Raw genomic sequence first — 25601 nt, forward strand, 5'->3', positions numbered from 1 at the left:
ATGCTGCTGTTATTTGTTACAGGTTGGTAATTTCCATTCCAATTATTAGTCTATATTGCGTGAAGAATTATTTGTTTTTTTTTAGTTTTACCCTGGCATGTATAGGAAAATTAATGGGCCACAAAAATTTTGCCCAACAAGAATGGGCCACGACAGAAAAAAGGTCGAGAACCCCTGATCTAAATCAATGATATGCTGGAGGTAACGATGGATACAACTGCTAAGTCATACAAATCTGAAATTTAAAAGATGTTCAAGGTTACGATAGATACAATTGTCAAGATTGCATACCAAAAGATTGACTTATATTTCAGCGACGCTCTCTTCTTTCATTTTAAATGTAAGATAGGCTCATGCCTCTGAATCATGTAAAAGTTGAATGATTAGTTGGGTGGCTATTGGGAGCTCCCGAAGTATGTGCACCAAGATGGCGCACTACCTGAACCCTAAACTGGAATACATACTATTTTCAGGTTAAGCGCCAATACTTCGGGAGTACCGGATATTGTAATGGTCAAATAATCTGGCAACACGACATAGTCTGCCATAATCGAATGAAGCTATCTCGTGAGGTTCCAACTCCTACTACGGGTTAAATAATAATAATAACAGTAATATAGAAATATATTATCCAAATGTCTGTCTGCTCATAGCTGACTCAATACCATGTTGGATGGGCCATAACATAAATGAAAAAACATCACTATGAACAATATTAAGTAAAATTACTATGCAATAAGAGGAAAATAAAAAACTAAATGTCTATAAAATTAGATAAAGGAAACAACACTGGTAGTAGTATGAAAATATTTGGATCACTTAACATGCATTATATATAAAGTTTGGATAGAAAATGCATTGATGTATCACAGTCATTTAGGTACCAATATAGAATGTTCTACAGCAAATAAAAATTCTATTAAAAACAGACAAAGTTATCAATAAGGGAGAAAGTAAGAGCTAGAAAACATATACAGTGGGTGATAAATATCCAGATATACTATCACAGTGCTTTGTAAGCATGTATCAAATAACTGAAGGCACAAAAGTAAAAAAAAAATCATTCAAATAAAGGTTAAAGCATATAATTGACAAAAATGCACTGGAAAAACTAATGGAGACTGATATGGTGGGATCCTCAGGTTGGTTACAGCTTCCTTTGCCAAGCAAGTTCATGATACATCTGAATACAGTTCAGATTTCGATAACCAGGCTCATATGGATTGCTCAACTAGCCTTCCTCTCTGCCAGGATAAATACAAAACTTATATTTTGCAATTAAATAGCCATACTATGCCATGGATCATACCAATTCCGGTTTTTCCCTAATATAGCAATATAACAACAAAATAAAACACTACTGTAAGAGGAAATACTGAAAAAAGCAACTGAAACTTAAATAATCAGAATGGAATTAGCCAGAAGTGGAAGGATGAACTGATTTAAAAGTTTGTGCATACAGTAGAAGAATATAATAAAATATATACATACATGCATAATTATCATAAAGTTGATTAACAATAATATGATAAAACATATCAAAATTGAGATAAAATAAATTGTTGGTTTTGTTAGTATTCAAATCCTGCTGCCTTTAATTTCACCATCAATGCTGCACGGAGTTCACGCGTATGGTCATAATCAGGATATCCATTGCTGAAATTAAATTGCATGAGAGTTGTTTTTGCATGGTTGCATGGTGTTTTTTCAATGAATTTTCAATAATGGAACTTTCAAGGTCACAAATATTAGACCCCATAATACTAAAGAATGCTTAACTGGGCAATGCTCGTGTGAGTGAGATTTGAATGAAAGGTTTTGATGTGTAAAAAATGTGTCAACTTTTCTGAAAGGTAGAGATGAATGTCTAATTGAATTTTTAGGATTTTCATTTCATTGATACTGCACTAAAATATGAAATATCAAAATCGCCAACAAATCATCCAGGGTGCAAAGGAAGATTTTGCCAAACAATGATAATTCTGGAGTTTCAAAACCCAGTAATATCCCCAAATCTGATCGTCTGTTTGGACACAGCACTCATCGAAGCGAAGGTGTAAAAACAACTTCTGGTAATACAATATAAAAGGAATGAAGGCAATGGCCTGGTGGTTAAAGTGTTGGACTTAAACTGGGTTGTAATCGCAAATTGCACATCTTGGATTCAAATTCCATGACCACCACCTCACCCAAGATTATTAGTAGCTCCTTAAATATTGCTACATATCAGTGGAAGCTTAAACAGGGCTTTGTTCACAGCAAAATGTGTGGATAAGCGTCGTATAATATAAAAACTCAAAGATCTCATTTATAATGGAATTTTAAGAATAAGCAGTGTAAGTCCAACTATAATTTATATGTTGGATGCCCAATGAAACATTGACAACAGAGAAGCAGAAAACTTAGTCGTTACTGGAATACGAATCAAATAGTTACAAAATTGGGCAACCATAATTCCAATGACAGATGTGACAACAGAGAAACCTAGTAAACAACAGCTGGTCGTTGAACCTGGTTACAGTCATGTTGGAGAGAATTTAGGCCTGAATACCATTGATTGTAACTAGGTAATGACTCTGACATAACAATATTACAACTGGAAGACATATCAACTGAAATTCGATAGAAGTGGCTGCTTGTGCAGAGCGATATTAAGAGTGAAAAGATATAATAAGCCGGTAAGGAAATATTAAATGTTGCTTGAAACCAAGAAATGAATGATAAGAATGTAATACCGTAAAGCGGGGTGACTATGACCCATTTTTGGTCTTTCAGTCAAAATATCTCGAATATTAAAAATCTATGAATTGCTATTCCGGGTCCAAACTATGCATTTTAGAGGGGGTATACGTCGTGCATAATCATTGAACCAAAATATTTGTTTTTTCTATATTATTTTTTTTAATTTACGGTGGGCCAAAGTCACCAGCAATTTCGGTACCACTTTGGCCCAGTGCCTATTTCTCCCCATAAATTAAGCTGTACCCATACTGAGACAAAGAAAACATTTATTACAGTGGGCTTTGGCCCACAGAGACTTTTTAAAAAAACAGAAACCCCAAAAAAATTAGAACACTCAACGAAATCGGCCATTTTATAATGGCACTGCAAAAATCAAAATTAAACATGTCTGTATTCATTCATAGCAGTTGATATCATGGCAAAAAGGTCAGTTCAGTTCAATTCAGACACTTTATAGATGCCTCGCGCATTTATGAGATCTGGGGGACTGATACAACGTTTTATGCTGCTCCAGTCGTAAAAAATCTGATCTTTCCGAAATGGCCATCTCCAGTTACATCCAGACTTCTCCATGACACTCACCTCGCACCCGTCAGTTGTGCGGGTTTTGACAATTCCAGGGTATAATTCACCCTCATACGAAATTATAACATAATCACCAATGTTGCATTCTTCAAATGGCAAGTGATGAGCAGTTGAAACTACAGAGTGAGAGTTGGATGATTCAGGAGTAGAGGCTTCATCGCATTCATCGTCTGAGGAAACAATTTCAACCGTTGAATCTGAATCTTCAATATTTTGATTTGCTTGAGCTTTTTTTGAAACCGTTTTTTCAAGTCTTGCCACATCTTCCTCACATGCGCTTTTCCCAGGTTCTACCTGAACCTTCTTTCTTGTTTTAGTTTCCTTTGCCACAGAAGATCTTAAATCTGAAATTTTCTCAAGAAATTTTTCACTGATAACATCAGAATCATCATGACTCGTAGTTCTTGGTAATCTACTGAGAACTTCTTCTTTATTGAGCGGAACAAGTCCTGCTTTTTTAAATCCTGCAACTAGGTTGTTTGCTCCCCTGACATCAAGAGCAAAGCAGAGTTTGTTCAAAAGTGCTGGAAACTCATCTTTTCTTAGCGTTGCGGATGTCTGCCTTCTTTCTTTACTTTTCACAGAATTCAATATCGATCTCCAAGCGACTTTCATTGGCCTGAAATAGGCAATATCCAGGGGTTGGGTGAGGTGCGTCGAATTAGGCGGTAGACATATGAAAGCTATATTGTGATCAAGACATGATTTCAGAACATCTGGACTGATATGGGAGGATAAATTATCCCCAATGAGAACTTTTTTCCCATTTTGACGCTTCAGCCTAGGCAGCACCATTCGATTAAACCAATCTTGAAAACTAAATCCATCAAACCAGCCTGATCTTGATCTGTTGTATAGTGTCCCTGGTGGTCCTCCTTCAACCCAAGTGCTCCACAGATTCTCGGCTTTGTACACTACATACGGTGGCATCACTGCTCCTGCTGCATTCCCACAGAACATCAAACTTATTGCAGATTTTGTCGAATTCAGGATTCTTTCTGGGTATTTGCAGCCGCGCTTGCATATTATCTTCTTTTGCCCTAAAAATAAATGCTTTGATCACAATACAGTAATATTTATTATCCATACTAGACTGCAAGCCAAAGTGAAATTTTACATAACACCATAAATAGTTTAAAATTTGATTTGACGCAGTAAATATTTTAAAAAAGGGGATTAACAAAGAACGCTTGAAAAATTGAATACCGTAGTACTGTATATACTTAAAAGCAAAGTCACTCATACCTGGGTCATCAGTTAAGTTTGTTTCATCATAATTCCAAATATTTTCCGGGGGCACATCATCCAACTCTTCTTCGATGTTTTCAAAATATTTTTCAATAGTCTCACTCGATACCCCTGCCCTTTTCTTTTTTATATTCGTTGCGAATCGCACCGTTAGTTCTGAGTGCCTTTTTAAGAATGCTTTCACCCATTCAACTCCAGGATAATTGCTGTGAAATTTACTGACAGTCACTCCTTTTGCATCAAGATAAGCTTTAACTATGCTTCTCAAATCTTCCTGTGCTATCGGAAAACCAAAACTGCTTACGGCTATGCAGTGCTCCACTAGAATTTTCTCAGTTTCTGCAGATAAAACTGTTTGCCCACCAAATTTTTTCATGTGCCTCAGTTTCAACTTATTCTTCAAAGTACTCCTAGGTATATTGAACTGTGCTGCAACGTTTCTTTGCGATTCTCCCCTTTTAATTGCTTCCAGAGCTCGCTGAAGTTTTTTCTCACTATAATCATGGTATCTTCTACTGCCCAAAACACGACTGAATTTTCTCACCATGATTTGAAATAAACTGTTTACATTTATAGATTAACTGGATGACTAGAATGAGAAAATAAATTCGTTTTATTTCTGAAAAATAAAACAAAAAAGTAGGTTTGTATAGGGTAATAAGGTGGGCCAAAGTCAGTACCATATTACATGGAATTTTGCATTGTGGGCAAAAAACCTCCCTCATACGCCCCCAACTAGTTTAAACTTGTTCCAAACACCATAAAAACCTTCACAGAGAATATCTCTTCCAACCTGTAAAGAATAAGGACAATTGAATGTTTCTTTTTTGGACTTCTCAATAAAAGTACTGAGTTGCGATTTTTTTTTCAATTTTTTTATTTCTGACCCTCCAAATGAAAAAGTTTTTTTTCCCAAATATTTTTCATAAAGTGACAAGATTTTTTGTTGTATAATTATTGCTGCTGTTATTAACTACAGTATCAAAACAAAATAAAATGGGAAATATCAAATAAAAGTAGATTTGGGTGGGTTTTAAACAAATTCTCAAAATGGGGCCAAAGTCAACCCGTGAGGTCAAAGTCACCCCGTTTTACGCCGTAAAGCGGGGTGACTATGACCCATTTTTGGTCTTTCAGTCAAAATATCTCGAATATTAAAAATCTATGAATTGCTATTCCGGGTCCAAACTATGCATTTTAGAGGGGGTATACGTCGTGCATAATCATTGAACCAAAATATTTGTTTTTTCTATATTATTTTTTTTAATTTACGGTGGGCCAAAGTCACCAGCAATTTCGGTACCACTTTGGCCCAGTGCCTATTTCTCCCCATAAATTAAGCTGTACCCATACTGAGACAAAGAAAACATTTATTACAGTGGGCTTTGGCCCACAGAGACTTTTTAAAAAAACAGAAACCCCAAAAAAATTAGAACACTCAACGAAATCGGCCATTTTATAATGGCACTGCAAAAATCAAAATTAAACATGTCTGTATTCATTCATAGCAGTTGATATCATGGCAAAAAGGTCAGTTCAGTTCAATTCAGACACTTTATAGATGCCTCGCGCATTTATGAGATCTGGGGGACTGATACAACGTTTTATGCTGCTCCAGTCGTAAAAAATCTGATCTTTCCGAAATGGCCATCTCCAGTTACATCCAGACTTCTCCATGACACTCACCTCGCACCCGTCAGTTGTGCGGGTTTTGACAATTCCAGGGTATAATTCACCCTCATACGAAATTATAACATAATCACCAATGTTGCATTCTTCAAATGGCAAGTGATGAGCAGTTGAAACTACAGAGTGAGAGTTGGATGATTCAGGAGTAGAGGCTTCATCGCATTCATCGTCTGAGGAAACAATTTCAACCGTTGAATCTGAATCTTCAATATTTTGATTTGCTTGAGCTTTTTTTGAAACCGTTTTTTCAAGTCTTGCCACATCTTCCTCACATGCGCTTTTCCCAGGTTCTACCTGAACCTTCTTTCTTGTTTTAGTTTCCTTTGCCACAGAAGATCTTAAATCTGAAATTTTCTCAAGAAATTTTTCACTGATAACATCAGAATCATCATGACTCGTAGTTCTTGGTAATCTACTGAGAACTTCTTCTTTATTGAGCGGAACAAGTCCTGCTTTTTTAAATCCTGCAACTAGGTTGTTTGCTCCCCTGACATCAAGAGCAAAGCAGAGTTTGTTCAAAAGTGCTGGAAACTCATCTTTTCTTAGCGTTGCGGATGTCTGCCTTCTTTCTTTACTTTTCACAGAATTCAATATCGATCTCCAAGCGACTTTCATTGGCCTGAAATAGGCAATATCCAGGGGTTGGGTGAGGTGCGTCGAATTAGGCGGTAGACATATGAAAGCTATATTGTGATCAAGACATGATTTCAGAACATCTGGACTGATATGGGAGGATAAATTATCCCCAATGAGAACTTTTTTCCCATTTTGACGCTTCAGCCTAGGCAGCACCATTCGATTAAACCAATCTTGAAAACTAAATCCATCAAACCAGCCTGATCTTGATCTGTTGTATAGTGTCCCTGGTGGTCCTCCTTCAACCCAAGTGCTCCACAGATTCTCGGCTTTGTACACTACATACGGTGGCATCACTGCTCCTGCTGCATTCCCACAGAACATCAAACTTATTGCAGATTTTGTCGAATTCAGGATTCTTTCTGGGTATTTGCAGCCGCGCTTGCATATTATCTTCTTTTGCCCTAAAAATAAATGCTTTGATCACAATACAGTAATATTTATTATCCATACTAGACTGCAAGCCAAAGTGAAATTTTACATAACACCATAAATAGTTTAAAATTTGATTTGACGCAGTAAATATTTTAAAAAAGGGGATTAACAAAGAACGCTTGAAAAATTGAATACCGTAGTACTGTATATACTTAAAAGCAAAGTCACTCATACCTGGGTCATCAGTTAAGTTTGTTTCATCATAATTCCAAATATTTTCCGGGGGCACATCATCCAACTCTTCTTCGATGTTTTCAAAATATTTTTCAATAGTCTCACTCGATACCCCTGCCCTTTTCTTTTTTATATTCGTTGCGAATCGCACCGTTAGTTCTGAGTGCCTTTTTAAGAATGCTTTCACCCATTCAACTCCAGGATAATTGCTGTGAAATTTACTGACAGTCACTCCTTTTGCATCAAGATAAGCTTTAACTATGCTTCTCAAATCTTCCTGTGCTATCGGAAAACCAAAACTGCTTACGGCTATGCAGTGCTCCACTAGAATTTTCTCAGTTTCTGCAGATAAAACTGTTTGCCCACCAAATTTTTTCATGTGCCTCAGTTTCAACTTATTCTTCAAAGTACTCCTAGGTATATTGAACTGTGCTGCAACGTTTCTTTGCGATTCTCCCCTTTTAATTGCTTCCAGAGCTCGCTGAAGTTTTTTCTCACTATAATCATGGTATCTTCTACTGCCCAAAACACGACTGAATTTTCTCACCATGATTTGAAATAAACTGTTTACATTTATAGATTAACTGGATGACTAGAATGAGAAAATAAATTCGTTTTATTTCTGAAAAATAAAACAAAAAAGTAGGTTTGTATAGGGTAATAAGGTGGGCCAAAGTCAGTACCATATTACATGGAATTTTGCATTGTGGGCAAAAAACCTCCCTCATACGCCCCCAACTAGTTTAAACTTGTTCCAAACACCATAAAAACCTTCACAGAGAATATCTCTTCCAACCTGTAAAGAATAAGGACAATTGAATGTTTCTTTTTTGGACTTCTCAATAAAAGTACTGAGTTGCGATTTTTTTTTCAATTTTTTTATTTCTGACCCTCCAAATGAAAAAGTTTTTTTTCCCAAATATTTTTCATAAAGTGACAAGATTTTTTGTTGTATAATTATTGCTGCTGTTATTAACTACAGTATCAAAACAAAATAAAATGGGAAATATCAAATAAAAGTAGATTTGGGTGGGTTTTAAACAAATTCTCAAAATGGGGCCAAAGTCAACCCGTGAGGTCAAAGTCACCCCGTTTTACGCCGTAAAGCGGGGTGACTATGACCCATTTTTGGTCTTTCAGTCAAAATATCTCGAATATTAAAAATCTATGAATTGCTATTCCGGGTCCAAACTATGCATTTTAGAGGGGGTATACGTCGTGCATAATCATTGAACCAAAATATTTGTTTTTTCTATATTATTTTTTTTAATTTACGGTGGGCCAAAGTCACCAGCAATTTCGGTACCACTTTGGCCCAGTGCCTATTTCTCCCCATAAATTAAGCTGTACCCATACTGAGACAAAGAAAACATTTATTACAGTGGGCTTTGGCCCACAGAGACTTTTTAAAAAAACAGAAACCCCAAAAAAATTAGAACACTCAACGAAATCGGCCATTTTATAATGGCACTGCAAAAATCAAAATTAAACATGTCTGTATTCATTCATAGCAGTTGATATCATGGCAAAAAGGTCAGTTCAGTTCAATTCAGACACTTTATAGATGCCTCGCGCATTTATGAGATCTGGGGGACTGATACAACGTTTTATGCTGCTCCAGTCGTAAAAAATCTGATCTTTCCGAAATGGCCATCTCCAGTTACATCCAGACTTCTCCATGACACTCACCTCGCACCCGTCAGTTGTGCGGGTTTTGACAATTCCAGGGTATAATTCACCCTCATACGAAATTATAACATAATCACCAATGTTGCATTCTTCAAATGGCAAGTGATGAGCAGTTGAAACTACAGAGTGAGAGTTGGATGATTCAGGAGTAGAGGCTTCATCGCATTCATCGTCTGAGGAAACAATTTCAACCGTTGAATCTGAATCTTCAATATTTTGATTTGCTTGAGCTTTTTTTGAAACCGTTTTTTCAAGTCTTGCCACATCTTCCTCACATGCGCTTTTCCCAGGTTCTACCTGAACCTTCTTTCTTGTTTTAGTTTCCTTTGCCACAGAAGATCTTAAATCTGAAATTTTCTCAAGAAATTTTTCACTGATAACATCAGAATCATCATGACTCGTAGTTCTTGGTAATCTACTGAGAACTTCTTCTTTATTGAGCGGAACAAGTCCTGCTTTTTTAAATCCTGCAACTAGGTTGTTTGCTCCCCTGACATCAAGAGCAAAGCAGAGTTTGTTCAAAAGTGCTGGAAACTCATCTTTTCTTAGCGTTGCGGATGTCTGCCTTCTTTCTTTACTTTTCACAGAATTCAATATCGATCTCCAAGCGACTTTCATTGGCCTGAAATAGGCAATATCCAGGGGTTGGGTGAGGTGCGTCGAATTAGGCGGTAGACATATGAAAGCTATATTGTGATCAAGACATGATTTCAGAACATCTGGACTGATATGGGAGGATAAATTATCCCCAATGAGAACTTTTTTCCCATTTTGACGCTTCAGCCTAGGCAGCACCATTCGATTAAACCAATCTTGAAAACTAAATCCATCAAACCAGCCTGATCTTGATCTGTTGTATAGTGTCCCTGGTGGTCCTCCTTCAACCCAAGTGCTCCACAGATTCTCGGCTTTGTACACTACATACGGTGGCATCACTGCTCCTGCTGCATTCCCACAGAACATCAAACTTATTGCAGATTTTGTCGAATTCAGGATTCTTTCTGGGTATTTGCAGCCGCGCTTGCATATTATCTTCTTTTGCCCTAAAAATAAATGCTTTGATCACAATACAGTAATATTTATTATCCATACTAGACTGCAAGCCAAAGTGAAATTTTACATAACACCATAAATAGTTTAAAATTTGATTTGACGCAGTAAATATTTTAAAAAAGGGGATTAACAAAGAACGCTTGAAAAATTGAATACCGTAGTACTGTATATACTTAAAAGCAAAGTCACTCATACCTGGGTCATCAGTTAAGTTTGTTTCATCATAATTCCAAATATTTTCCGGGGGCACATCATCCAACTCTTCTTCGATGTTTTCAAAATATTTTTCAATAGTCTCACTCGATACCCCTGCCCTTTTCTTTTTTATATTCGTTGCGAATCGCACCGTTAGTTCTGAGTGCCTTTTTAAGAATGCTTTCACCCATTCAACTCCAGGATAATTGCTGTGAAATTTACTGACAGTCACTCCTTTTGCATCAAGATAAGCTTTAACTATGCTTCTCAAATCTTCCTGTGCTATCGGAAAACCAAAACTGCTTACGGCTATGCAGTGCTCCACTAGAATTTTCTCAGTTTCTGCAGATAAAACTGTTTGCCCACCAAATTTTTTCATGTGCCTCAGTTTCAACTTATTCTTCAAAGTACTCCTAGGTATATTGAACTGTGCTGCAACGTTTCTTTGCGATTCTCCCCTTTTAATTGCTTCCAGAGCTCGCTGAAGTTTTTTCTCACTATAATCATGGTATCTTCTACTGCCCAAAACACGACTGAATTTTCTCACCATGATTTGAAATAAACTGTTTACATTTATAGATTAACTGGATGACTAGAATGAGAAAATAAATTCGTTTTATTTCTGAAAAATAAAACAAAAAAGTAGGTTTGTATAGGGTAATAAGGTGGGCCAAAGTCAGTACCATATTACATGGAATTTTGCATTGTGGGCAAAAAACCTCCCTCATACGCCCCCAACTAGTTTAAACTTGTTCCAAACACCATAAAAACCTTCACAGAGAATATCTCTTCCAACCTGTAAAGAATAAGGACAATTGAATGTTTCTTTTTTGGACTTCTCAATAAAAGTACTGAGTTGCGATTTTTTTTTCAATTTTTTTATTTCTGACCCTCCAAATGAAAAAGTTTTTTTTCCCAAATATTTTTCATAAAGTGACAAGATTTTTTGTTGTATAATTATTGCTGCTGTTATTAACTACAGTATCAAAACAAAATAAAATGGGAAATATCAAATAAAAGTAGATTTGGGTGGGTTTTAAACAAATTCTCAAAATGGGGCCAAAGTCAACCCGTGAGGTCAAAGTCACCCCGTTTTACGCCGTAAAGCGGGGTGACTATGACCCATTTTTGGTCTTTCAGTCAAAATATCTCGAATATTAAAAATCTATGAATTGCTATTCCGGGTCCAAACTATGCATTTTAGAGGGGGTATACGTCGTGCATAATCATTGAACCAAAATATTTGTTTTTTCTATATTATTTTTTTTAATTTACGGTGGGCCAAAGTCACCAGCAATTTCGGTACCACTTTGGCCCAGTGCCTATTTCTCCCCATAAATTAAGCTGTACCCATACTGAGACAAAGAAAACATTTATTACAGTGGGCTTTGGCCCACAGAGACTTTTTAAAAAAACAGAAACCCCAAAAAAATTAGAACACTCAACGAAATCGGCCATTTTATAATGGCACTGCAAAAATCAAAATTAAACATGTCTGTATTCATTCATAGCAGTTGATATCATGGCAAAAAGGTCAGTTCAGTTCAATTCAGACACTTTATAGATGCCTCGCGCATTTATGAGATCTGGGGGACTGATACAACGTTTTATGCTGCTCCAGTCGTAAAAAATCTGATCTTTCCGAAATGGCCATCTCCAGTTACATCCAGACTTCTCCATGACACTCACCTCGCACCCGTCAGTTGTGCGGGTTTTGACAATTCCAGGGTATAATTCACCCTCATACGAAATTATAACATAATCACCAATGTTGCATTCTTCAAATGGCAAGTGATGAGCAGTTGAAACTACAGAGTGAGAGTTGGATGATTCAGGAGTAGAGGCTTCATCGCATTCATCGTCTGAGGAAACAATTTCAACCGTTGAATCTGAATCTTCAATATTTTGATTTGCTTGAGCTTTTTTTGAAACCGTTTTTTCAAGTCTTGCCACATCTTCCTCACATGCGCTTTTCCCAGGTTCTACCTGAACCTTCTTTCTTGTTTTAGTTTCCTTTGCCACAGAAGATCTTAAATCTGAAATTTTCTCAAGAAATTTTTCACTGATAACATCAGAATCATCATGACTCGTAGTTCTTGGTAATCTACTGAGAACTTCTTCTTTATTGAGCGGAACAAGTCCTGCTTTTTTAAATCCTGCAACTAGGTTGTTTGCTCCCCTGACATCAAGAGCAAAGCAGAGTTTGTTCAAAAGTGCTGGAAACTCATCTTTTCTTAGCGTTGCGGATGTCTGCCTTCTTTCTTTACTTTTCACAGAATTCAATATCGATCTCCAAGCGACTTTCATTGGCCTGAAATAGGCAATATCCAGGGGTTGGGTGAGGTGCGTCGAATTAGGCGGTAGACATATGAAAGCTATATTGTGATCAAGACATGATTTCAGAACATCTGGACTGATATGGGAGGATAAATTATCCCCAATGAGAACTTTTTTCCCATTTTGACGCTTCAGCCTAGGCAGCACCATTCGATTAAACCAATCTTGAAAACTAAATCCATCAAACCAGCCTGATCTTGATCTGTTGTATAGTGTCCCTGGTGGTCCTCCTTCAACCCAAGTGCTCCACAGATTCTCGGCTTTGTACACTACATACGGTGGCATCACTGCTCCTGCTGCATTCCCACAGAACATCAAACTTATTGCAGATTTTGTCGAATTCAGGATTCTTTCTGGGTATTTGCAGCCGCGCTTGCATATTATCTTCTTTTGCCCTAAAAATAAATGCTTTGATCACAATACAGTAATATTTATTATCCATACTAGACTGCAAGCCAAAGTGAAATTTTACATAACACCATAAATAGTTTAAAATTTGATTTGACGCAGTAAATATTTTAAAAAAGGGGATTAACAAAGAACGCTTGAAAAATTGAATACCGTAGTACTGTATATACTTAAAAGCAAAGTCACTCATACCTGGGTCATCAGTTAAGTTTGTTTCATCATAATTCCAAATATTTTCCGGGGGCACATCATCCAACTCTTCTTCGATGTTTTCAAAATATTTTTCAATAGTCTCACTCGATACCCCTGCCCTTTTCTTTTTTATATTCGTTGCGAATCGCACCGTTAGTTCTGAGTGCCTTTTTAAGAATGCTTTCACCCATTCAACTCCAGGATAATTGCTGTGAAATTTACTGACAGTCACTCCTTTTGCATCAAGATAAGCTTTAACTATGCTTCTCAAATCTTCCTGTGCTATCGGAAAACCAAAACTGCTTACGGCTATGCAGTGCTCCACTAGAATTTTCTCAGTTTCTGCAGATAAAACTGTTTGCCCACCAAATTTTTTCATGTGCCTCAGTTTCAACTTATTCTTCAAAGTACTCCTAGGTATATTGAACTGTGCTGCAACGTTTCTTTGCGATTCTCCCCTTTTAATTGCTTCCAGAGCTCGCTGAAGTTTTTTCTCACTATAATCATGGTATCTTCTACTGCCCAAAACACGACTGAATTTTCTCACCATGATTTGAAATAAACTGTTTACATTTATAGATTAACTGGATGACTAGAATGAGAAAATAAATTCGTTTTATTTCTGAAAAATAAAACAAAAAAGTAGGTTTGTATAGGGTAATAAGGTGGGCCAAAGTCAGTACCATATTACATGGAATTTTGCATTGTGGGCAAAAAACCTCCCTCATACGCCCCCAACTAGTTTAAACTTGTTCCAAACACCATAAAAACCTTCACAGAGAATATCTCTTCCAACCTGTAAAGAATAAGGACAATTGAATGTTTCTTTTTTGGACTTCTCAATAAAAGTACTGAGTTGCGATTTTTTTTTCAATTTTTTTATTTCTGACCCTCCAAATGAAAAAGTTTTTTTTCCCAAATATTTTTCATAAAGTGACAAGATTTTTTGTTGTATAATTATTGCTGCTGTTATTAACTACAGTATCAAAACAAAATAAAATGGGAAATATCAAATAAAAGTAGATTTGGGTGGGTTTTAAACAAATTCTCAAAATGGGGCCAAAGTCAACCCGTGAGGTCAAAGTCACCCCGTTTTACGCCGTAAAGCGGGGTGACTATGACCCATTTTTGGTCTTTCAGTCAAAATATCTCGAATATTAAAAATCTATGAATTGCTATTCCGGGTCCAAACTATGCATTTTAGAGGGGGTATACGTCGTGCATAATCATTGAACCAAAATATTTGTTTTTTCTATATTATTTTTTTTAATTTACGGTGGGCCAAAGTCACCAGCAATTTCGGTACCACTTTGGCCCAGTGCCTATTTCTCCCCATAAATTAAGCTGTACCCATACTGAGACAAAGAAAACATTTATTACAGTGGGCTTTGGCCCACAGAGACTTTTTAAAAAAACAGAAACCCCAAAAAAATTAGAACACTCAACGAAATCGGCCATTTTATAATGGCACTGCAAAAATCAAAATTAAACATGTCTGTATTCATTCATAGCAGTTGATATCATGGCAAAAAGGTCAGTTCAGTTCAATTCAGACACTTTATAGATGCCTCGCGCATTTATGAGATCTGGGGGACTGATACAACGTTTTATGCTGCTCCAGTCGTAAAAAATCTGATCTTTCCGAAATGGCCATCTCCAGTTACATCCAGACTTCTCCATGACACTCACCTCGCACCCGTCAGTTGTGCGGGTTTTGACAATTCCAGGGTATAATTCACCCTCATACGAAATTATAACATAATCACCAATGTTGCATTCTTCAAATGGCAAGTGATGAGCAGTTGAAACTACAGAGTGAGAGTTGGATGATTCAGGAGTAGAGGCTTCATCGCATTCATCGTCTGAGGAAACAATTTCAACCGTTGAATCTGAATCTTCAATATTTTGATTTGCTTGAGCTTTTTTTGAAACCGTTTTTTCAAGTCTTGCCACATCTTCCTCACATGCGCTTTTCCCAGGTTCTACCTGAACCTTCTTTCTTGTTTTAGTTTCCTTTGCCACAGAAGATCTTAAATCTGAAATTTTCTCAAGAAATTTTTCACTGATAACATCAGAATCATCATGACTCGTAGTTCTTGGTAATCTACTGAGAACTTCTTCTTTATTGAGCGGAACAAGTCCTGCTTTTTTAAATCCTGCAACTAGGTTGTTTGCTCCCCTGACATCAAGAGCAAAGCAGAGTTTGTTCAAAAGTGCTGGAAACTCATCTTTTCTTAGCGTTGCGGATGTCTGCCTTCTTTCTTTACTTTTCACAGAATTCAATATCGATCTCCAAGCGACTTTCATTGGCCTGAAATAGGCAATATCCAGGGGTTGGGTGAGGTGCGTCGAATTAGGCGGTAGACATATGAAAGCTATATTGTGATCAAGACATGATTTCAGAACATCTGGACTGATATGGGAGGATAAATTATCCCCAATGAGAACTTTTTTCCCATTTTGACGCTTCAGCCTAGGCAGCACCATTCGATTAAACCAATCTTGAAAACTAAATCCATCAAACCAGCCTGATCTTGATCTGTTGTATAGTGTCCCTGGTGGTCCTCCTTCAACCCAAGTGCTCCACAGATTCTCGGCTTTGTACACTACATACGGTGGCATCACTGCTCCTGCTGCATTCCCACAGAACATCAAACTTATTGCAGATTTTGTCGAATTCAGGATTCTTTCTGGGTATTTGCAGCCGCGCTTGCATATTATCTTCTTTTGCCCTAAAAATAAATGCTTTGATCACAATACAGTAATATTTATTATCCATACTAGACTGCAAGCCAAAGTGAAATTTTACATAACACCATAAATAGTTTAAAATTTGATTTGACGCAGTAAATATTTTAAAAAAGGGGATTAACAAAGAACGCTTGAAAAATTGAATACCGTAGTACTGTATATACTTAAAAGCAAAGTCACTCATACCTGGGTCATCAGTTAAGTTTGTTTCATCATAATTCCAAATATTTTCCGGGGGCACATCATCCAACTCTTCTTCGATGTTTTCAAAATATTTTTCAATAGTCTCACTCGATACCCCTGCCCTTTTCTTTTTTATATTCGTTGCGAATCGCACCGTTAGTTCTGAGTGCCTTTTTAAGAATGCTTTCACCCATTCAACTCCAGGATAATTGCTGTGAAATTTACTGACAGTCACTCCTTTTGCATCAAGATAAGCTTTAACTATGCTTCTCAAATCTTCCTGTGCTATCGGAAAACCAAAACTGCTTACGGCTATGCAGTGCTCCACTAGAATTTTCTCAGTTTCTGCAGATAAAACTGTTTGCCCACCAAATTTTTTCATGTGCCTCAGTTTCAACTTATTCTTCAAAGTACTCCTAGGTATATTGAACTGTGCTGCAACGTTTCTTTGCGATTCTCCCCTTTTAATTGCTTCCAGAGCTCGCTGAAGTTTTTTCTCACTATAATCATGGTATCTTCTACTGCCCAAAACACGACTGAATTTTCTCACCATGATTTGAAATAAACTGTTTACATTTATAGATTAACTGGATGACTAGAATGAGAAAATAAATTCGTTTTATTTCTGAAAAATAAAACAAAAAAGTAGGTTTGTATAGGGTAATAAGGTGGGCCAAAGTCAGTACCATATTACATGGAATTTTGCATTGTGGGCAAAAAACCTCCCTCATACGCCCCCAACTAGTTTAAACTTGTTCCAAACACCATAAAAACCTTCACAGAGAATATCTCTTCCAACCTGTAAAGAATAAGGACAATTGAATGTTTCTTTTTTGGACTTCTCAATAAAAGTACTGAGTTGCGATTTTTTTTTCAATTTTTTTATTTCTGACCCTCCAAATGAAAAAGTTTTTTTTCCCAAATATTTTTCATAAAGTGACAAGATTTTTTGTTGTATAATTATTGCTGCTGTTATTAACTACAGTATCAAAACAAAATAAAATGGGAAATATCAAATAAAAGTAGATTTGGGTGGGTTTTAAACAAATTCTCAAAATGGGGCCAAAGTCAACCCGTGAGGTCAAAGTCACCCCGTTTTACGCCGTAAAGCGGGGTGACTATGACCCATTTTTGGTCTTTCAGTCAAAATATCTCGAATATTAAAAATCTATGAATTGCTATTCCGGGTCCAAACTATGCATTTTAGAGGGGGTATACGTCGTGCATAATCATTGAACCAAAATATTTGTTTTTTCTATATTATTTTTTTTAATTTACGGTGGGCCAAAGTCACCAGCAATTTCGGTACCACTTTGGCCCAGTGCCTATTTCTCCCCATAAATTAAGCTGTACCCATACTGAGACAAAGAAAACATTTATTACAGTGGGCTTTGGCCCACAGAGACTTTTTAAAAAAACAGAAACCCCAAAAAAATTAGAACACTCAACGAAATCGGCCATTTTATAATGGCACTGCAAAAATCAAAATTAAACATGTCTGTATTCATTCATAGCAGTTGATATCATGGCAAAAAGGTCAGTTCAGTTCAATTCAGACACTTTATAGATGCCTCGCGCATTTATGAGATCTGGGGGACTGATACAACGTTTTATGCTGCTCCAGTCGTAAAAAATCTGATCTTTCCGAAATGGCCATCTCCAGTTACATCCAGACTTCTCCATGACACTCACCTCGCACCCGTCAGTTGTGCGGGTTTTGACAATTCCAGGGTATAATTCACCCTCATACGAAATTATAACATAATCACCAATGTTGCATTCTTCAAATGGCAAGTGATGAGCAGTTGAAACTACAGAGTGAGAGTTGGATGATTCAGGAGTAGAGGCTTCATCGCATTCATCGTCTGAGGAAACAATTTCAACCGTTGAATCTGAATCTTCAATATTTTGATTTGCTTGAGCTTTTTTTGAAACCGTTTTTTCAAGTCTTGCCACATCTTCCTCACATGCGCTTTTCCCAGGTTCTACCTGAACCTTCTTTCTTGTTTTAGTTTCCTTTGCCACAGAAGATCTTAAATCTGAAATTTTCTCAAGAAATTTTTCACTGATAACATCAGAATCATCATGACTCGTAGTTCTTGGTAATCTACTGAGAACTTCTTCTTTATTGAGCGGAACAAGTCCTGCTTTTTTAAATCCTGCAACTAGGTTGTTTGCTCCCCTGACATCAAGAGCAAAGCAGAGTTTGTTCAAAAGTGCTGGAAACTCATCTTTTCTTAGCGTTGCGGATGTCTGCCTTCTTTCTTTACTTTTCACAGAATTCAATATCGATCTCCAAGCGACTTTCATTGGCCTGAAATAGGCAATATCCAGGGGTTGGGTGAGGTGCGTCGAATTAGGCGGTAGACATATGAAAGCTATATTGTGATCAAGACATGATTTCAGAACATCTGGACTGATATGGGAGGATAAATTATCCCCAATGAGAACTTTTTTCCCATTTTGACGCTTCAGCCTAGGCAGCACCATTCGATTAAACCAATCTTGAAAACTAAATCCATCAAACCAGCCTGATCTTGATCTGTTGTATAGTGTCCCTGGTGGTCCTCCTTCAACCCAAGTGCTCCACAGATTCTCGGCTTTGTACACTACATACGGTGGCATCACTGCTCCTGCTGCATTCCCACAGAACATCAAACTTATTGCAGATTTTGTCGAATTCAGGATTCTTTCTGGGTATTTGCAGCCGCGCTTGCATATTATCTTCTTTTGCCCTAAAAATAAATGCTTTGATCACAATACAGTAATATTTATTATCCATACTAGACTGCAAGCCAAAGTGAAATTTTACATAACACCATAAATAGTTTAAAATTTGATTTGACGCAGTAAATATTTTAAAAAAGGGGATTAACAAAGAACGCTTGAAAAATTGAATACCGTAGTACTGTATATACTTAAAAGCAAAGTCACTCATACCTGGGTCATCAGTTAAGTTTGTTTCATCATAATTCCAAATATTTTCCGGGGGCACATCATCCAACTCTTCTTCGATGTTTTCAAAATATTTTTCAATAGTCTCACTCGATACCCCTGCCCTTTTCTTTTTTATATTCGTTGCGAATCGCACCGTTAGTTCTGAGTGCCTTTTTAAGAATGCTTTCACCCATTCAACTCCAGGATAATTGCTGTGAAATTTACTGACAGTCACTCCTTTTGCATCAAGATAAGCTTTAACTATGCTTCTCAAATCTTCCTGTGCTATCGGAAAACCAAAACTGCTTACGGCTATGCAGTGCTCCACTAGAATTTTCTCAGTTTCTGCAGATAAAACTGTTTGCCCACCAAATTTTTTCATGTGCCTCAGTTTCAACTTATTCTTCAAAGTACTCCTAGGTATATTGAACTGTGCTGCAACGTTTCTTTGCGATTCTCCCCTTTTAATTGCTTCCAGAGCTCGCTGAAGTTTTTTCTCACTATAATCATGGTATCTTCTACTGCCCAAAACACGACTGAATTTTCTCACCATGATTTGAAATAAACTGTTTACATTTATAGATTAACTGGATGACTAGAATGAGAAAATAAATTCGTTTTATTTCTGAAAAATAAAACAAAAAAGTAGGTTTGTATAGGGTAATAAGGTGGGCCAAAGTCAGTACCATATTACATGGAATTTTGCATTGTGGGCAAAAAACCTCCCTCATACGCCCCCAACTAGTTTAAACTTGTTCCAAACACCATAAAAACCTTCACAGAGAATATCTCTTCCAACCTGTAAAGAATAAGGACAATTGAATGTTTCTTTTTTGGACTTCTCAATAAAAGTACTGAGTTGCGATTTTTTTTTCAATTTTTTTATTTCTGACCCTCCAAATGAAAAAGTTTTTTTTCCCAAATATTTTTCATAAAGTGACAAGATTTTTTGTTGTATAATTATTGCTGCTGTTATTAACTACAGTATCAAAACAAAATAAAATGGGAAATATCAAATAAAAGTAGATTTGGGTGGGTTTTAAACAAATTCTCAAAATGGGGCCAAAGTCAACCCGTGAGGTCAAAGTCACCCCGTTTTACGGTACTTATTATGGCATGATATCTCCGTGGCCAAGTGACAGTTATGGGATCGATACTAGAACCAAAAAATATCTTCCCCCGCTTTATATGTAAGATTTTGAAAACACTGTTCCATACAAATCATGACTTCATGCACTGAAGTATATTTATTCTCATTTTGGATAATATATATTGCTTTGTTAATCTTAATTGTTGCAATGAGCATTTTTCAAAAATCTTGAATCACAAATTTGTGTAAACTAAATTTTTATAACATTCCTACTTGAGACAACTTACCGGTACTTGAGCTTTGAGCTTCAACCCTTCTAACAATTTTAAAGCTTTTAGATTATTAAACTAAACAACATACTTATCTGAACCTCCATGTTTGTTAGTCTTATGAGGAATTTCATCATTCCATATTATCTCTCCTATGTTGCTTCCATTTGTCCGAATCTCAAAGAGTAATCTTTCATTGAATGCTTTTTGGAGCAAGTCATTAAGGTAGGGGTGAGGCAAATATTCAATTAATTCCTTGGCCTCATATGAAACACCCTGCAAAATTAAACATAATAAATCATTCAACTTTCATCTTTGATACTTTGTTAAAACTGGTATAAACACCAGGTCATATGTTAAGCTTTAAACTAAAATCTCTGCAACTCAAGATTGTTTGGAATAAAATTGATGATTCCTTAGAAGCAGACAGTTGCAAAAGCATTAGTTGGTAATTTTGACGGGGGGATGTTTTCAAATAGCAAGTACTAATATATAAGGCAATACTTTAATTGAACAATCGGAATCTTTCTCTCTTAACATTGGATATCAAAACATTTGATTTCTGGTGAGGAGGAGGGCACACGTTTGAACAGAACAGCATCAGTGGCTCCTCATGCAGAGTTGTCTTTAAATAATATTCATTAAAAGGGAGTTTTAAATCTTTTAAAAAAGAAATCAACTATAATATAGCTATGATTAGGAGCAGAGTTAAAATATGATGAAACTAACGTTTTACTGATACACAAAAAATCTACTGATATGTAAGAGGTTATTATGAAAGGACCAACATATTTTCAGGCACTGCATGCTTGCCAATTTATTTACATTGTTGGTGAGGTCGTGGATCTGGGATTTGAGGATTAATATGGAGAGAAGTAGCTAAACTATGTTGGCATTACAGGTTAAAAATCTTGGATTCAAGCACATTACTCAGTGCATAATGAAACAGGTAGGAGTATTTGATAAATTAGGTAGGCAATGCAACCAGACAGATTTCAGTACTACAATAAATAGTAGTGCCTTGCGTATCAGTGGCTGCTCATACATTTGGAATAAAAGACATGACAAAAGTTTCATAGAAAAGAATTTCATATTAAAAAGTTGACATTTTAGGCATTTGGTATCTTATAGTCGGACGAAATATCAGACCTAAGATAAATTATTCTTTGCACCAATTATTGCCAAAATTGAATAAACACTATTCCTGAAATAACATTCTCTGATATGGAATTGGGACATGTTCAACAGGAGTCTGAGAAAATCACAGTACAATTACATATGTGAAAATTTAATTCAGTAATGCAGAATAACTGATATAAACACAGCTTGGATTGATTTTTGCAATTTGCAATGTCAGATTTTAAAGAAAGTCATACAATTTTCTTAGGGTGTAATGGAATTCAATTAATATTTAACCACTATTAATCAAATTTGTATTTAGAAGTTTTAATTCTAAAACGTAAAATCAATATAAATCAACACAAGCAAGAATCTTGGTTCAGGTAAATATATAATTTAATATTCAACCAACTGAATTCATTATATGACTCACATTTAGACTTCCAGCAGGGAATGAGTAGGTGATGACAAAAGTGTACAACTCTACACAACCTGGCAGTGATTCACGCAACCTTTCCACTGACATTCTTCCACCAGGTGGTTGTTGGTTGATGATTCTTAGACCAGATGAGCTAGCTTGACTTGAAGACTGAGATTCTGTAAATTGAAAATTATTTTAGTGAAAGATGATCACAAGACATGATTCTGATTACGCTTAGAATAAAACAATAGGGCATTTTGTAATATTATATATATAAGCCCTTATGAAATCTTATAAGCCCCCACGACAGTGCTAGGCTCAAATCGTGTAATATATTTTTACCAATGCTTTTGCATATGAGTAATATTGAATATTTTATAAGAATCTACAATTATCTGTAAGTAACGACATTGCCTGCCCAATCTGTTACACCCTGGGTGAGGTGTGGGATTTGAACCAGGGAGGCGTAATCTGCAATGGCAACGGCTAAGCCCAATGCTTCAACCACTGTGTCATCACCAACTGGATATTGGTTCATTTGGTTTTAACCTCGTTACTTTTAAAACAGGAATGAATGAAGTTGAGGTGACCTATTTTCCTAATTATGCTAAATATTATATCAGTGTTTATATTTTCTATGGATTAAAAATTATCACAATATTGTTCAGAATTATGTAAAACAATGAGCTAGACATGAACAATCCATAGTGAAATCAGACTCAGTGCTTACTTCAGTAATCTCAGTTATGAAACACAAATGCAGATTGTACCTGGAGTGTCCGTCCTGTTTCCACCCACTGCTCCCATCTGTGGTTCCTCGACATTCCTTGAGCTGTGAATACTCAATGCAGTGTTGCCCGGGGAAGTTACTGAATTTGCTCTAATACTTGTAGATGTTGGTTGCTGGACTGACTGATTAGAAGATTCTGAACTCTTTCTTGCCAGAGATAATATTTCATCAAAAAGTTTATCGTAGCATTTACGAGAGTCATTGACTAGAGTTTCCGAGCGGATGGTTTCTTCTAGAAATTTTAAGGGAAATTTTTTCAGGTCAAGAAGGCTGAACAGTTCATGAAAATTCTTTTTCCTTTTTTGAAGATCATGCTTTATCCATCTAAGAGCTCCATGCCATTTAACAGTCTCAGAAGAATATTTTGTGTTTGGGGATTTGTAAATCCTTATGATGTCATCCTTGCTGATATCACAGAACTCTTTTTTCTCAATGATTTGTTCGAAATTTGCTTCCAGGAATCGATTCATCACATTTGTCACAGTATTTGGGTTGGTAACTTGACGAGTTTCAGCCAGATTCTTCAGGATGAAGCAGTTGTCAATCTCAAGATTTGTCTCAAGATTCTTGACATCAGAGAATAATGCAGTGATGACTGAATTCTTTGCAATGTCATTACTTTTCACCAGTGGTTCTTCCAACACAGTCTGCAGAAGAAATTTGAAAGGATAAGTCTGGATATTGATGACTGTTACAAGGTCGGCAAAACATCTGCATCTTTCTGCATCTTCATCTTTTGCTCTTGCCCATGTTATCATAGCTTGCCATGATGTTTGATAACTCACATTTGAAACTTTTATGTAACGCAGGAGATCTGGCTTAATAATGAACGGGAACATCTCAGAGGAAATTACTGATTTGAAATTAGTGATCAGCACCTGTTCTGCTTGTTCTTTTATATCAAGGCGATCGTACGCTTGAGCCAAATTGATGACAGAAAGACAATTGGTCTGAGAGAGATTGGTTTTCAAGTAATGAAAGCAAAAGTTTGTCAAGCCAACCATTTGTAACAGGTTGGATGCTTGCAGGATTTGTTGAACATATTCCATTTTCAAATTTCCTACTCCTTTATACATGAATTCTATACATTGGGAAATCCCATTCTGATCGACATCCTTCATATCGATAAAACCATCACGAGATTCTTTCATTTTGCTTGAAAACATCGCTTTAAAGTATCCTGACGACGCTGCCAAGACACAGCGATGAGCACGGAACGATTTATCACCAACTTTGACATCAAAATTGCAGAGAATGTTTTGTTCTCTCAAGCTATCGAGTGATGTCATAAGCAAACCAGCTTGGGTTGAATTTGTTTTTTTAATGTAATTTTTATTCATGATCAGTCAGCTCAACCTTACTCAGATCAGTAATTAAGTATAACAATTCTAACGCCTGCATAAAAATAATACCATTTTGTTAATCTCTGTGGTTCATCTTCCAAGCCAAAACAACAGTTTTTTTTTAACATAATAGATGAATTTGCTCTCGTCAACATATACTTTAGAAGTGCAGGTCTGAATGCAGGTCATAGTATAAGATAATGATGGATTGTAATAGTCTTCCCATGTTATATTATGTACCATAAAAAGTAGAAATAGTCACTACCTCAGAGACTAATAAACAATACAATTATCTGATAATTGCGACTGGAAAAAATGGAATGGCATTTCTTCAAAATCTTTACAGCTTTATAGCTAGAAAACACAGATATATTTTGCAATAAGTAAGGATTCGTATAAACTACTTTATCTTAAAAACGGAATGATGTATTTCACCGAGAAAAAGTTTTTTTTATCTGTGCTAATAGTAAGTTTATTGGATATCAACAAAATTTGGCCCTACTATTATTTGTCACATTATAATTATAAGTTTATTTCGTCTCCATAATCTGATAATCAGCATAACAGGCAATAAAATGATTGACAAACTGAAAATAAAAAAACTGATTATAAAAACAGGACTCAAATCTGATACTACTGTACTATAAATAGATACGGAAACTAGACTACAGTTCATCTCTTACAGTCTTATCACTGGTACCTATCACAGTCCTGCAGTCTGACAGTGATACAGTAGGAAGGAAGGATTTACATATTTATACCGGGTAGAGGAAAGCCGATAAGATGGCTTAATCATATGGAGAACGACGGCCTCTCGTCCGGTTACCGGTCAAGGTCGGGTATGGGATTCGTTAGCCAGTTTTTTGTTTTCGGAAGCATGGACTTGGGGATGGTGGAGGAAGTGGTAACCGACCAGCGGTTACGTGAACCACCCTACGGCGGCAAGGAGTCCAGCAATCCTCTCGCACATGATCATCCCCGCATGGGATTCGAACCTGCGAACCCACGAAGGGTAATCAGAGATGCGGAGGCGAGCGTATCCCTAACGCTTAGCACGATGCGCCACACCGTCGAGCCGTACCGGTACCAGTGGCGGTACCGCATAAGGGTGTCGCCAGATGAGAAATGATTCAATTGCATAAACTATTACATAAACACACTATGTACACTATTACATACATTATCATACACTATTACATAAACTAGGATAAAATATAATATAGCATAAACTATTAGAGGATATTTCCCCTGAAGTGCCATCGCCCAACATACTTATTGATTCACAATATAATTTCATTCATCACTATGTTTTAAA

At 36.5% G+C, this 25601-nt stretch overlaps 7 protein-coding genes across 7 annotated transcripts; all 7 read right to left on the reverse strand.

Moving 5' to 3' along the window:
- Positions 1 to 707: 707 nt before the first annotated feature.
- LOC144424265 (uncharacterized) lies at positions 708 to 24283 on the reverse strand. The gene is made up of 4 exons (XM_078113392.1): positions 22924 to 24283; positions 22166 to 22329; positions 20705 to 20889; positions 708 to 1656 (listed from the first exon to the last, which is right to left on the reverse strand). The coding sequence occupies exons 1-4, from the start codon at positions 24281 to 24283 to the stop codon at positions 1572 to 1574; spliced, it is 1794 nt and encodes a 597-aa protein (XP_077969518.1). The 3' UTR covers positions 708 to 1571.
- On the reverse strand, positions 2729 to 5122 carry LOC120326760 (uncharacterized). Its single transcript, XM_039393103.2, has 2 exons — positions 4573 to 5122; positions 2729 to 4367 (listed from the first exon to the last, which is right to left on the reverse strand). Exons 1-2 carry the CDS (start codon positions 5120 to 5122, stop codon positions 3175 to 3177), a joined length of 1743 nt encoding a protein of 580 aa, XP_039249037.2. The 3' UTR covers positions 2729 to 3174.
- Positions 5171 to 8059, reverse strand: LOC144424334 (uncharacterized). The gene is made up of 2 exons (XM_078113528.1): positions 7510 to 8059; positions 5171 to 7304 (listed from the first exon to the last, which is right to left on the reverse strand). Exons 1-2 carry the CDS (start codon positions 8057 to 8059, stop codon positions 6112 to 6114), a joined length of 1743 nt encoding a protein of 580 aa, XP_077969654.1. The 3' UTR covers positions 5171 to 6111.
- LOC144424331 (uncharacterized) lies at positions 8108 to 10996 on the reverse strand. The gene is made up of 2 exons (XM_078113525.1): positions 10447 to 10996; positions 8108 to 10241 (listed from the first exon to the last, which is right to left on the reverse strand). Exons 1-2 carry the CDS (start codon positions 10994 to 10996, stop codon positions 9049 to 9051), a joined length of 1743 nt encoding a protein of 580 aa, XP_077969651.1. The 3' UTR covers positions 8108 to 9048.
- Positions 11045 to 13933, reverse strand: LOC144424332 (uncharacterized). Its single transcript, XM_078113526.1, has 2 exons — positions 13384 to 13933; positions 11045 to 13178 (listed from the first exon to the last, which is right to left on the reverse strand). Exons 1-2 carry the CDS (start codon positions 13931 to 13933, stop codon positions 11986 to 11988), a joined length of 1743 nt encoding a protein of 580 aa, XP_077969652.1. The 3' UTR covers positions 11045 to 11985.
- LOC144424333 (uncharacterized) lies at positions 13982 to 16870 on the reverse strand. The gene is made up of 2 exons (XM_078113527.1): positions 16321 to 16870; positions 13982 to 16115 (listed from the first exon to the last, which is right to left on the reverse strand). The coding sequence occupies exons 1-2, from the start codon at positions 16868 to 16870 to the stop codon at positions 14923 to 14925; spliced, it is 1743 nt and encodes a 580-aa protein (XP_077969653.1). The 3' UTR covers positions 13982 to 14922.
- Positions 16919 to 20365, reverse strand: LOC120344532 (uncharacterized). Its single transcript, XM_078113530.1, has 2 exons — positions 19258 to 20365; positions 16919 to 19052 (listed from the first exon to the last, which is right to left on the reverse strand). Exons 1-2 carry the CDS (start codon positions 19805 to 19807, stop codon positions 17860 to 17862), a joined length of 1743 nt encoding a protein of 580 aa, XP_077969656.1. The 5' UTR covers positions 19808 to 20365; the 3' UTR covers positions 16919 to 17859.
- Positions 24284 to 25601: the final 1318 nt, after the last annotated feature.

This window comes from Styela clava, chromosome 6, assembly GCF_964204865.1.
Source record: "Styela clava chromosome 6, kaStyClav1.hap1.2, whole genome shotgun sequence".
Taxonomy (NCBI): domain Eukaryota; kingdom Metazoa; phylum Chordata; class Ascidiacea; order Stolidobranchia; family Styelidae; genus Styela; species Styela clava.

Bases quoted from the DNA above. Each gene is read 5' to 3' on its own strand.
- LOC120326760 (XM_039393103.2), bottom strand. From the start codon at position 5,122: ATGGTGAGAAAATTCAGTCGTGTTTTGGGCAGTAGAAGATACCATGAT. The intron at 4,368-4,572 runs GTATGAGTGACT...ATTTATTTTTAG, and splicing joins AAACTTAACTGATGACCCAG to GGCAAAAGAAGATAATATGC.
- LOC144424334 (XM_078113528.1), bottom strand. From the start codon at position 8,059: ATGGTGAGAAAATTCAGTCGTGTTTTGGGCAGTAGAAGATACCATGAT. The intron at 7,305-7,509 runs GTATGAGTGACT...ATTTATTTTTAG, and splicing joins AAACTTAACTGATGACCCAG to GGCAAAAGAAGATAATATGC.
- LOC144424331 (XM_078113525.1), bottom strand. From the start codon at position 10,996: ATGGTGAGAAAATTCAGTCGTGTTTTGGGCAGTAGAAGATACCATGAT. The intron at 10,242-10,446 runs GTATGAGTGACT...ATTTATTTTTAG, and splicing joins AAACTTAACTGATGACCCAG to GGCAAAAGAAGATAATATGC.
- LOC144424332 (XM_078113526.1), bottom strand. From the start codon at position 13,933: ATGGTGAGAAAATTCAGTCGTGTTTTGGGCAGTAGAAGATACCATGAT. The intron at 13,179-13,383 runs GTATGAGTGACT...ATTTATTTTTAG, and splicing joins AAACTTAACTGATGACCCAG to GGCAAAAGAAGATAATATGC.
- LOC144424333 (XM_078113527.1), bottom strand. From the start codon at position 16,870: ATGGTGAGAAAATTCAGTCGTGTTTTGGGCAGTAGAAGATACCATGAT. The intron at 16,116-16,320 runs GTATGAGTGACT...ATTTATTTTTAG, and splicing joins AAACTTAACTGATGACCCAG to GGCAAAAGAAGATAATATGC.
- LOC120344532 (XM_078113530.1), bottom strand. From the start codon at position 19,807: ATGGTGAGAAAATTCAGTCGTGTTTTGGGCAGTAGAAGATACCATGAT. The intron at 19,053-19,257 runs GTATGAGTGACT...ATTTATTTTTAG, and splicing joins AAACTTAACTGATGACCCAG to GGCAAAAGAAGATAATATGC.
- LOC144424265 (XM_078113392.1), bottom strand. From the start codon at position 24,283: ATGAATAAAAATTACATTAAAAAAACAAATTCAACCCAAGCTGGTTTG. The intron at 22,330-22,923 runs GTACAATCTGCA...TTCAATTTACAG, and splicing joins AAACAGGACGGACACTCCAG to AATCTCAGTCTTCAAGTCAA. The intron at 20,890-22,165 runs GTGAGTCATATA...TTAATTTTGCAG, and splicing joins TCCCTGCTGGAAGTCTAAAT to GGTGTTTCATATGAGGCCAA.